Raw genomic sequence first — 12,681 nt, 5'->3', positions numbered from 1 at the left:
ATTCTCTGTGGGTGGAAATTCTATACTGATGTAATAAAAATGTAACAAAAGGAATATAATTAAGACTGCCTGACTTGGGAAATGAAATCTAGAAACATTAAGTAAGATTGAGGAAGCTTCAAAATTAGGCCAGGTGATGAAAAGAGGGACCTTTAGCCAAACAGATGAGCAGAATACCTCATGAAAATAATATATAGAGGTTAAAATTTTGGAGAGGACAAAAACTACTTCCTAAAAAAGTCTCACAGGGTAAAAAAGATAATAGACCTGAGCAGTGAACAGGAGGAAATGATGCTGGCTATAGATATTTGGATTTGGATGGCCCTGGTAAGGCACGGTGTCACCTCAAAGGGGCTAACCAACTGCCTGAAAGGGTGTTATTTTGGCAAAGTTACCACTGCCCAGGATCTGAAGTTCAGGTCTGCAGATCCAAAGGTAACCTGACACCCTCATCCCACCAGATTAGGTCTCACTGCTATAGATTCTCATACTCCTTAGTCAACTTCATGGCCTTTATTTACCACAAATGAAATTATCTTTAAGTCTCTGTTTCCCCCAGTAGACAATAAACTCCGTAAGAACAGGGACCATGTCTGTCTTCATGGCTGTATTCCTGGGCTGTACTAAAATCTAGGGGGCGCCTGTCCCCGCGTGCACACACGCACACACACATCCATCAACAACCACATGCAAACTAAATCAATGAAAATTGACTTGTTGATCAGGGCACTTCCCCTGGACAGTGCTAGGGGTTAAATTTAGCCTCATCTTATTTCTAGCCTTTCCTGGACCTGGTCCTTGGGCCACTCAAGGAAAGACAACATTCTTTCCATAGTTATGTTATTTCTACAAGTTGGGTAACAATCAAATGGCACTTCTTTTGTCCAGCTTTAGAGAAATCCAGTAAGATATGTTTTTATTAGTCAAACTCTGAAGCTTTCAGGAAGTATCCTAGGGTTTTATCAAATAGAGCCTGCATTCCCACTCTTTATTAAAGCAAGACAATTCTCTACCTTGCACAACAGTTACTTATGCACAGATTTCATCCTCTCAGCAAGCCCAAGGTAAATTCACCTTGGCATCCTTCATGGCACCTGCCACATAATAAGTATTCAAAAGATGCTGCAGGAAACAACACAGTTTAATTTTGATTAATAATAAAAATAATTGCCAGGCACATGCCAAGTCTTTATATGCATTACCTAACATAATCATCACAACATTCACCCCATGAAATAGGTACTATTACCTCCATTTTACAGATGGGGAAAAGGCCTTTACTGAGTTTATTTACCCAAGGTTATACAACTATAAGCCATGACACAGAAAACTGATCCAGACAACAGGACCCCAAAGCCAGCACTAGCCATTAGTCATAATGCCTCCTGGTATAATTTTACCACCTGGGGGACAGCCTGAATACTCATGTGATAAGTAAAAATGAACATTTGTTAGGAAAAAAATTGGAGAAAAGGATTCAAAAAGTCAACAATTCATAGTATCCTGGGCTATTGTGAAGCCTACATTTATATATATATATAGATATTCATCAAAAATTCTCTTCAAGAGACACTTAAGAAAATGAAAAGGCAAAACACAGACAACAAGAAAACATTCATAACACATATATCTGACAAAGGACTTGCATCCAGAATTGACAAAGAACGTTTACAACTCAATAAGAAAACAAACAACACAATTAAGAAATGGGCAAGACTTGAACAGACATTCACTAAGGAAGCTATCTGTATGACCAGTAAGTCCACGAAGAGATGTTCAACATCATTAGTCATCAGAGAAAAGCAAGTTAAGACCACACTGCGATACCACTACATACCCATTAGAAAGAAAGGCTAAAAGTAAAAAGACTGATAAATGTATCAATGAGGATGTAGAGAAACTGGAACAGTCATGCACTGCTGATGAGAATGTAAAATGATGTAACCACGTGAGGGAAAGGTCTGGCAGTTTTCATAAAAAGTTAAACAAACATATGACCCAGTAATACCACTCCTAGGTATTTACCCCACAAGAATGAAAACATATATACCCACAAAGATTTGTACATGAAAGTTCACATCAGCTTTAATCATAATAGCCCAAAACTGGAAACAATCCTAATGTCAATCAACAAGTGATCAGATAAACAAATTTTGGTATATTCATAAGATGAAATAAAAAAGCAATAAAAGAAATGAACTTCTGATAAAAAAAAAAATAGGTGAATCTCACAGATATGTTGAGTGATGGTCAAAATATCAACATTAACAGGAGTTTGGCAGAAGCTGATTTCAGCCTTCATGGGTGACTTAGTGGGACTCAAGACTCCAGTGAATGAAATAACTGTATATGTGGTGGAAATACCAAGAGAACTAGAATTAGACGTGGAGCCAGAAAATGTGACTGGATTGTTACAATCTCCTGATAAAACTTCAACAGATGAGGAATTGCTTCTTATGGATGAGCAAAGAAAGTGGTTTCTAGAGCTGGAATCTACTTCTGGTGAAGATGCTATGAACATTGCTGAAATGACAACAAAGAATTTAGAATATTACATAAACTTAGCTGATAAAGCACTGGCAGAGTTTGAGAGAACTGACTCCATTTTTGAACGAAGTTCTACTGTGGGTAAAATGCTATCAAACAGCATCGCAAGCTACAGAGAAATCTTTCATAAAAGAAAGAGTCAATCGATGCAGCCAACTTCATTGTTGTCTTATTTTAAGAAATTGCCACAGCCACCCCAACCTTCAGCAACCACCACACTGATCAGTCAGCAGCCAAGACAAGACCTTCACCAGCAAAAAGATTATGATTCATTGAAGGCTCAGGTGATGGAAAGCATTTTTAATTAGGTTATGTACATTGTTTTTTTAGACATAATGTTCTTGCACACTTTAATAGACTACAGTATAGTGTAAACATAACTCTTATATGCACTGGGACCAAAAAAATGAGATTCACTTTACTGTGGTGGTCTGGAACGGAGCCTGCAATATCTCCAAAGTATGCCTGCAATCTACTTGAAACATAAATTGCTTCAATGTCACCCATTATCCTAAAACATTTCAGTTTTCTATTGCACTTAGGCTCAAATCCAACCTACCGTGCCTTGCATGCACTGATCTGGGCCCAGCTCTCTGGCCATTCTCTTCTCTTAATATACTAGTCATTAGCTTCTTTCAATCTCACTAATGTGCCAAACTCTTGACTCTGCAAATGCTGTCAGAATGCTCTTTTCTTCATTCTTCCCAAAGCTAGTTCACTCTCATCAGCTCAATTAAAAGTCACTTTTCACAGAGGCTTTCTAGATCACTCTTATTAAAGTAGGATCTCCTGTTTTCCTTTCTCAAGTTATTTCCTTTATAGAAAGTACAATAATCTAAAATCATTTCATTCGTCTGTCTTTGTTGTGCTTTGTCTCCCCTAGAATGGTAGCTTCAAAAGTACAGCACACCAGAACCAAGTATTGCAGCACCTGAAACACTCAGCACTTAAATATTTATTGAATGAATAAAATGTTATCCCATCTATGAGGCAGATACTAAAGTAATATTCCCATTTATGCCAAGTTACTAAAATATAACATATGAAACTTTAAAATATCACGTGTTATTCTTAGTTACTTCTTTCAGAAATGGTTATGTATACTATAAGTCAATGGTGTTCAAACTTTCTTCACTTGTGATACACAATAATTTTACACTGCAATCCAATACACACACAAAAATAAATGTATATAATTAACTGAAACAAAGGTTCACAAAATCATACTTACCTTTGCTTAGGGAGATACGCTTTGATATTTTCCAGTTAATATCATAAAATGCTGTCATCATTTTTATGTGATATTTCTAAACAACTAAATAGTAGAAAATACAGTGATATATACTACTGTAAGGTTTTTGTTTCCATTCATGATTTCGATAAATTAAACCAATAGCACTGATTTTAAAAATGCAAAACTAATCTGCTAGGGGAAAGGTAATATTTTATATAACCAATTTTAAATTACCATATTCAAACTCCCAGATTGTAAAGCAACTGTATTCATTAATCAAAAAAATAGCAACCTACAGGTTCCGGATGTTCAAATTAGGAATCCCTTACTAAGGAGGGGCCCCAAGGTGATTTCAGATTGGAAAGAGAGGGATGACAACTAATTTGTCTTACCCGTCTTATTTAACAGCAACTCTATTCTTCAAAACCCTTGGGTTAAAAACCTTGGTTTTTAACTCCCCCAATCCAGTACATCATTAAATCCTATTGAGTTTCCATCACTATACACCCTGAATCTGACACATTATCTCTCACCTGAAGTGCTATACCAGCCTCCTAACTGGTCTCAATTCTGTCCTTGCCCTTCTTTCAGTTTCTTCTCAACAGTGCAGCCAGTGATTCTATCAAACCATTCAGCCACATCATGTCACTCCTCTGCTCCAACGGTTTTCCATCTCAGGGCAAAAACCAAAATCTTACCTAAGACCTGCAAAGCCCTACCTGGTTTGCACTCCCCAGATCACGCTGACTCTTACTACTACTACCCAGCCACAATGGCCTTCCTCATTATTCCTCAAACACCCTGGACATGCTCCCACCTCAAGGCCTTTGAACTTGCTCCCTTTGCCAGGAATGCTCTTCCCCCAGATATTCATATGGCTAGCTCCCATAACTTCCTTCTAACCTTTACTCTAGTCATTCTTTTAATTAGGCCATGCCTGGACATCTCACCTAAAGTTTCAACTCTTCATCCTTCCTCCCCCATTCTATATAAAAACGTTCCATAGTCCTCTTCCCTGCTTTATTTTTCTCATTAGCACTTACACCTAGAACAGTATTTGGCACACAGGAGACAATAAATATGTGAATGAGTAAATGAATGAATGAATAGGCTTGGAATGAGCAAGGAAATAGGGATAGAGACTAAAGAACAGGTAGGAAATAATGGCTAACTGCAGGTAAAGATACGCAGTTCAAGCTTCAAGAGAAGCCTCAATACACCTGTCCTATCTCTGGCTACATTAGCATGTGGTGAAACTTGTTAGCAACCACTAGTTGAGACTGAATTAATGTTCTCTACAAGCACTGAGTGTTCTTTCCAAGTTCAATATTAATTCTGAATTAATCAAGAAGAAATTTAGAGGAAAACAAATCACAAATGAAAAGCTGATTGCCTACCCATTAAGAACTATGCTTGAACATGCTTCAATCCACAACAAATTTATAATAAGGCAAACACCAGAGGACATAACTAAGACTAGAATACTAAAGTAATGCTATGTGGATAAATCAAAGGCTCCATCTAAGTTATACTCTGCCACTAATCTATTGTATGGCCAAATTCTCTCTGAACCTGTTCCTTGTACCACTGTTAAAACAAGGGTCACTATTATCCAAGTCTCTCTCATCTAATTTTTTGGAGAGTGAAATGAAATAATGGGGAAGCACTTTTAAAAGCATAAAATGCCATACATGCACTGTACAAATGCGAAAACTTACTGAATTCTTAAGATATTACTTATCGGTCACTGGGAAGATTTATTAAAAACAATGTCCTTTTACACAAACTTGAAGATTTAAAAGTTTTTATATGAGTCAGAATGTAAAGATTTCTCTCCCAGCGCCCAAATTAACATAAAACACATCTTACTAGTGTATTTGCTCTAGAAAAAGAACAGAAATGTACTTGTTTTCTCAGTTACAAGTTCATATTATCAGGAGTTTCTAGGGCTTTAACTATAAAGTATTAATCTATTACTAAAAACAAAATGATACACACATCTTTTTTTTTTTTTTTTCTTTAATCAAAGCCTTAAACTAACCTTTAGTGGCAGCGTATCAGTGGTTGTCCGGGGGTGGGGTAGGGGTGGGGTGAGGGTGGAGGTGGAGTTTTGTGGGAGGAAGAACAGCAAGAGGCAAGTGGGAACTTTTTAGGGTGGTGGAAACACTGTATGGAAATGCTGTGATTACACGGATGAATACACTTGTCAAAACTCATTAAATTGTACATTTTAAATGAACGCAGTTTGTGGTGTGCAAATTATATCTCAATGAAGAGAGTTTAAAAAAAATTAAACCCTCTATCCTGTTTCCTTAAATTAAAAAAAGCAAACGAGCAAATAAAACCACTCAGTTGCACCGTGGTCTTAAGGAAAACTTTATGAGAGCTAACGCATCAAGCTTATAGGAGATAGCAAAAGCTGACTGAAAGTCAAAATAGGTCAACGCATGCCCTTCTGGCCTCAAGGTTAACTCAAATGGGGGTGAAGGGGCCGTGATCAGGAAAAAAGTCTCAGCTTTTGCCTAAGAAAATGAAAAGCAAAATGCTATTACTTCCGAAACCATACTGGAAAGAGCACCTGTTTGGCGCCTTTCAGACAAGGTTCGAATCCCTGCTTCAGACTGGTAGTGTGTAACCTTAAGAGTTCTCAGCCTCTCTGAGCCTCAGTTTCCCTCGCTGTAAAACGGGGATAATGATGGCCTAAAGCTTAGCTTAGCACACAGTAATCGCTCAATACATGATAAACAACAATGATATTATTTAAGGCACCAGAATTTAGTGCCAGCCGGAAAGACATGCAAACCTGAGACTACCCCCGTTTCCCTCTTAGAGGGTCGTGATCCCTTTCGTAGGCCTTATGGCCTTCAGCCAAGCCTTATTCCCCTCCTTTCCCAGCCCGATCACCCCTTACTCCTGCAGTCCCTGGGGGCCCCCCCACCTCGTTGAGGAAGCTGGAGACATCGTAGACTCGCCCATGAATCACCAGCCATATTTCCTCCGAGGAGTTGCGCTTCGCCACCTCTTCCAACCGGTAATAGGTGACGGAAGTCTCCTCCCCCTGCCCTTTCTCGCCGCTGCCGCTAGCTTCCACAGTCGCCATCGGGACCAAGATACCTAGCTCCTCCACCTCCACCTGGCTATCAGGGGGTAACTTCTTTCAGAAAGAGTACACGTTCTGCCCTCCCGGCTTCCGTAACCGGGGCCAATACGGAGGCCTCCTAGCAACAGCCAATCACGCTTTCCAATAGTCCCTCGTTCGTTTTCTTTTCACCAATGAAACGCGGCGTTCAGTTCTAAAATCCGCTCACTCCGCGCCTGATTCTCTGGGTATAAACCTGGTTCGACTTCCAGCGAACCAATCAGGGTGGTCCAGCCCAACCTCGCCAATTGGATACTGTGATCTTGGGAAGATGCCTACCCAAGACCTGTTGACAGGTGTCATCTCAGGAGAAGTTTCCCTCGCTTGGTGTCCGGGTCTGTAGAAATAGGGGGCTGAGTCCCCATTCCCTCACACCCCTTCCCTTCGCCCTGGATCTCTCCGAAGCCATGCTCTTCCGTGGGTCCCTCCTGGGTCATGCTTTCGTCAAGTTTGCCCACCACCTGCGCGGCCTGTATCCCAGCTCTGCGTTTACAGCTTTGCTCTGCTGCTTCCAGGCTGAGATCTGGAGATCCCGTCTCTCCAAAGTCGGAAATGAGCATGAAAACCTCTAATAATGAGCATGATTAAATTAGGAAGGGTGTGTCTGTAAAGCCTTTGGCTCATAGCAGTCGCAATGTAAATGACTGCCACTGTTACAAAAAGCAGATCGACTGGCCCGAGGCTTTAGGCTTCGTAGGTAACAGCCCCTGAGAATAGCGATTGGGAGTATAGAGCATCCCACGTTTCCGCCACTACTAAGAATCTGATTTTTAAACGAATAATTTAGCGATCAGGACATACTTACTCTAGTTTAGTTTCTAAAATAGAATTCACCTCGACGGTTCCCGCTAGAGTTTCCAGCATTTTGGAATTCCAAGTTTGGTTAATGTGCAGTGTTGGTGTGTGTGTGTACTAATTCTTAACTGAGATTACAATGGGCAGATTGATCGTCATATAATGTCACTTTCATGTCACTCTCCCAGCCTACTTATTCAAGCCTCTCCACAATCAATTCCACCATTGATTATTTTCCACCATTCTATTTGATAATCCTGAAGCTGCTGGTCTTAAACCTGATTAGCCATTGTCATTCACAATCCACCCTTCTTGGAATATCCTCTTCTTTCCAATGCCTGCCTACTCACCTTTCAAGCCCCTCTTCAATTTCTTCCTTTTTCACAAACTCTTCTACAACTCTTAGCTCTAGTGATTCCACCCCCAATTGAACCTATGCAAATATATATTTTAGGAAACCCCCTGTATATGTAAAACTTAACGTCTCATATTTTACCCCCCTAATTAGACTGAAACTATGAGGCAATCTCCTATGATCCTTAGGATCCTCCTCAAAGTCTATGTTAGAGTATTTACATTCATTTAAGAGCTATTACTGAATATTTACTGTGTCTCAAGCACTGTGATATGCTCTGGGGGAAGAAACAAGCTCTCTGAGAGAGAAAACAATGCTTACCAAAAATATATATAATTTCAGTGCTAGGATAGAGATTTGTACCAAATACAACAGGGACACAGCTCTCAATATCATATTTGTTAAACGAATAATTCACACTTAACTCGAGTACTCAGGAGACACCTAGGGAGGCTTGTTAAAAATGCAGATTCCCAACCCCACTTCTAGAGATTCAAGTCCCATGGATCTCGGTAAAGAATCAGAAATAAACATTTTTAATAAGTATTTTGGGTTCTGATGTCGGTAATCTGTGGACAGCTTTGGGAAGCACTGAACTAGTGTTTTTAAAGCATATTAGATATGTCTCTAGCTTTCATACAATGAGCTAGCAAAATTATGCAGCATTTCCTTTCCCATCTCCACCTCTAGGAAAGTGAATGCAATAGTGTTTTTGAAGACCCTGTGGAAATAGCATGTGAGAATCTCTCAGCAAAGGGAGGAGTTGGAAAAATGTATGGACTATAGCAAAAGCAAAAATGGGAAAGCCCCTGGAGTGGGGAAAGATTTCTGAATTTGGGAAGAGGATGGTGGTTTGGGATTCTTTCAGACACAGGGAATCTATCGGCTTCCTCAAAGTGGCCTGAGCAGGTGACAGGACCTCAGAAGGTAAGGGACACATAGTGCATGCAGGGAGATTAGACCCTAGGAGCCAGGGCCCCCAGCAAGTAGGCATACTTGAGCCCCAGTGTGTCTGCTGTCAGTTCTTCATGAGAGCTCATGGGCAGTGACCAATGTGGACTAAAGGCCTGAAGGCCAGAGGGCCCTTCCTGAATGTTTTACACTATGTAAAACACAAGGGGAGGAGAATAGGAACACCCCCATAAATGCCTGAGACAATTTTTCACCATTTTGGCAAGTAAAATTAGTATTAAGGTAGGGTTTTTTGGTTATTAGTTTTTTTATTTAAAATAAGTAAATTGCAACAATAACACAATGAACTCCCATACATTTTAAACTTAGATTCACCAATTGTTAATATTTTTCATTTGAGTTCTCCAATATATATTTTTATTATTATTAATGCTAAACCATTTCAGAATATGTTGCAAGTATCATGACCCTTTACTTTGAAATAATTCTGCATGTATCTTCATTACTTGAAAATTATAATTTTCAAATCTTGGAATTTAACATTCATACAGAACTACTATCAAACATGCTGTCCATATTGTTTTCTAATTATTGCAACAATGTTCTTAATGGAATTTTTGTGTATCTCTGATCCAGAATCTAATCCAGATCACATATTGCATGTATTTTAAGTCTCTTTATCTCCTTTAGTCAGGAACAATTCCTCAGCCGTTCTTTTTCTTTCATGATACTGACATTTTTGAAGAGTACAGCCTCAGATTGAAATTTGATTCAGAAAAATACTGTGGCCTAAATTTGTTGGTTATAAATTCATACTCACAATGTGTAGCAGGTTAGCCAGAAGTTTAGCTTGGAATCCCTTTCCCTGCCCTTAGGCAGATTCTTCAATCTCTTTAATTCCATGCGCATACCCAGCTGTCCCAGCAATATTTGATGAAAACAAAATTCCCCACTAAACTGTATTCGTGTCTTTGTTGAAACTGAATGACCATGTAAGTGTGGGCCTTTTCCTGGACTCTCAATTCTGTTCTAGTGATATATTTTTCTATGCCGATTCTGCACTGTCTTGATTACTGTGGCACTGTAGTAAGGCTTGAAGTCAGGTAGTGTGAGTCTTGCAGCTTTGCTTTTATTTTTCAAAATTGTTTTTGCTATTCTAGATTCTTTAGATTGCCACATAAAATTTAAAATCAGCTTCTTGAAGCAAATGATCACGGTCAACATCACCAGTGATGTCATATTGACATCATGTACCCCCTCGTATAATGTGATGAGAAGGGCATTTCATTTCTGTGGTTATTCTTTCCCAAACACCATAAACCTGGTGTAAGCATGAGAAAAACATCAGCAAACCCAAATAGAGGGAAATCCTACAAACCACCCAACTTGTATACCTGAAAACTGTTAAGATCATAAAAAGCAAGGGAAATTTGAGAAACTGTCACAAACCTGAGTAGATTAAGGAGACATGATGACTAAATATGATGTAGCATCCGAGATTGGATCCTAGAACAGAAAAAGGACATCAGGGAAAAACAATTGAAATCCACATAAAGTAATAATTTACCAGCATTGATGTCTTAGTCTTGATACACGTATCATGGTAAATGTTAAGATATTAACAATAGGGGAAATTGGGTGAGGGGGTTTATGGGAACTCTGTACTATTTTTGTAACTTTTCAAAACACTGTACATGCTTCTTAACAACAGAGCAGGGAGCAAGGATTCTGCCCCATTTTTGTGTGTTCTTGAATTTTTTTTTGGGGGGGGGGGGTCTTTTTTCCCTGTTTCAGAAATACAGTGAGGTGCTTCTCAAATCTGTTCTTGCCCCTCACAATGTCCCTTGGCAATCTATTCTTTTCCCCTGCCTGACACCAACATATTAGGCTGTCACAAGCTAGCACTCTCCTTCCCTTCCCAGGGCCAGGTCAGGGTCATCCAGTGTCTGGGTGGCTTCAGGAAGTTGGTGCAAAGTTAGGAGACCATATGCTTCAAGGGACAGCCCTCGGAGGGGCTGGTAGCCAGCATTCTGGAGTAGCCCCCAGCCCTGCAGTTCAGCCAGACGTCCCTGACCTGATGTGTGCCCTTTTCTGGAGTCTCCCCCAGGATAATTCTGTTTAGTTATGCCAATGGGGCCCAATTCTCACCAGCCCAGTCCAAATTCTAGAAGTGAAAGAAACTACAGTATGTGCAAAAAGCCATTAAAAAGGATGCCTTCTACTCTGTTGGTTTCCCTGGGTTCAGAACCTGTTTTTAATAGGTAATAAATACATTCATGTGTTTCAAAAAGTAAATATGTGTATATGTGTGTATTAGTCAGGGTTCTCTAGGAAAACAGAACCAACAGGAGATATCTGTAAATAGTATGAGATTCTATAAAAGTGTCTCAAGCAACTGTGGGGATGCACAAATCCAGATTCCGTAGGGCGGGCTGCAAGCTGGTACTCTGATGAAGGTCTTTGATGAATTCCCCAGGAGAGGCTAGCTGGCCGAAGTAGAGATGAAAGTTCTCATCTATCCACTGCAGCTATCATCTCCCCCTTAAATGCCATCCACTGATTAAACTTCTCTCACTGTGGAAGACTCCCCTTGGCTAACTGCAGATGTAATTAGCCACAGATGCTGTGCCAGTTTGAATGTATTGTGTCCCCCAAACGCCATTATCTTTGATGTAATCTTGTGTGGGCAGACGTTAACAGTTTTGATTAGATTTCTTTGAGTGTTTCTTTGGAGATGCACCACACCCAGCTGTGGGTGATGACTTTAACTGGATAAATTCCATGGAGTGTTGGCCTGCCCATTGGGTGGGCCTTGATCATTGGAGCCATATAAATGAGCTGATGGGCTGAGGGAACGGAGTGCAGCTGCGAGTGACGTTTTGAAGAGGAGCTACAGCCAAGAGGGACACTTTGAAGAATGCACAGGAGCTGAGAGAGGAACTGCAGTTTACAGACACATTTTGGAGATGGCTTTTGAAAGCAGACTTATACTCCAGAGAAGCTAAGAGGAAAAACGCCCTGAGAGCAACTGAGAGTGACATTTTGGAGAGAAGCTGAAGCCTAGAGAGGAATGTCCTGGGAGAAAGCCATTTTGAAACCAGAACTTGAAAGCAGACGCCAGCTACGTGCCTTCCCAGCTAACAGAGGTTTTCCGGACACCATTGGCCATCTTCCAGTGAAGGTACCTGATTGTTAATGACTCACCTTGGACACTCTATGGCCTTAAGACTGTAACTGTGTAACCAAATAAACCCCCTTTATAAAAGCCAATCCATTTCTGGTGTTTTGCATTCCGGCAGCATTAGCAAACTAGAACAGATGCAATAAACATACTGATGACTTAAGGTGACGAATGTCCTCACACAACAGATAGGCCAGTGCTTGCTTGACCAGACAGCTGGTCACCATCACCTGGCCAAGTTGACACATGAATCTAAACACCACAGTATGTGTCTAGTAACCCCATATAACCAATTTTATTAGTTTCTTATATATTCTCTTGTCCTCCCCTTTTTATACAAAGGATAGCTTATTATTCATACTCTCTGCACCTTGTTTTATTCACTTAAAAATTTCTCCTGGAAAATTCCATATCAGTTCAGAGAGAGATACTTCATACTTTTTCACAGCCACATGGTATTCCACTTATAGTTGTACCATAGTTTATTTCATCAGTCTCCTATTAATACATCTACCATG

The 12,681-nt window shown here is 40.0% G+C and overlaps 1 protein-coding gene across 6 annotated transcripts in view; it reads right to left on the bottom strand.

Annotated features, from left to right (window-relative positions):
* LOC119518528 (cytochrome b5 type B) overlaps positions 1–7,000 on the bottom strand; it is a 179,941-nt gene extending 172,941 nt beyond the window's left edge. For 4 of the 6 annotated variants that reach the window (XR_005213797.1, XR_005213795.1, XR_005213796.1 and 1 more), the window contains exon 1: positions 6,720–7,000. Coding sequence is in view for 3 of the 6 variants with exons in the window: in XM_037815728.1 (XP_037671656.1) it covers positions 6,720–6,881 (162 nt within the window). In the remaining 3 variants the exon portion in view is untranslated. The remainder of the gene's footprint in view (positions 1–6,719) is intronic. The other 2 variants (XM_037815729.1, XM_037815727.1) reach the window with 2 other exon arrangements.
* Positions 7,001–12,681: the final 5,681 nt, after the last annotated feature.

Source organism: Choloepus didactylus, chromosome 22, assembly GCF_015220235.1.
Source record: "Choloepus didactylus isolate mChoDid1 chromosome 22, mChoDid1.pri, whole genome shotgun sequence".
Lineage (NCBI taxonomy): Eukaryota > Metazoa > Chordata > Mammalia > Pilosa > Megalonychidae > Choloepus > Choloepus didactylus.
This window is presented reverse-complemented; position numbering and strand designations above follow the sequence as displayed.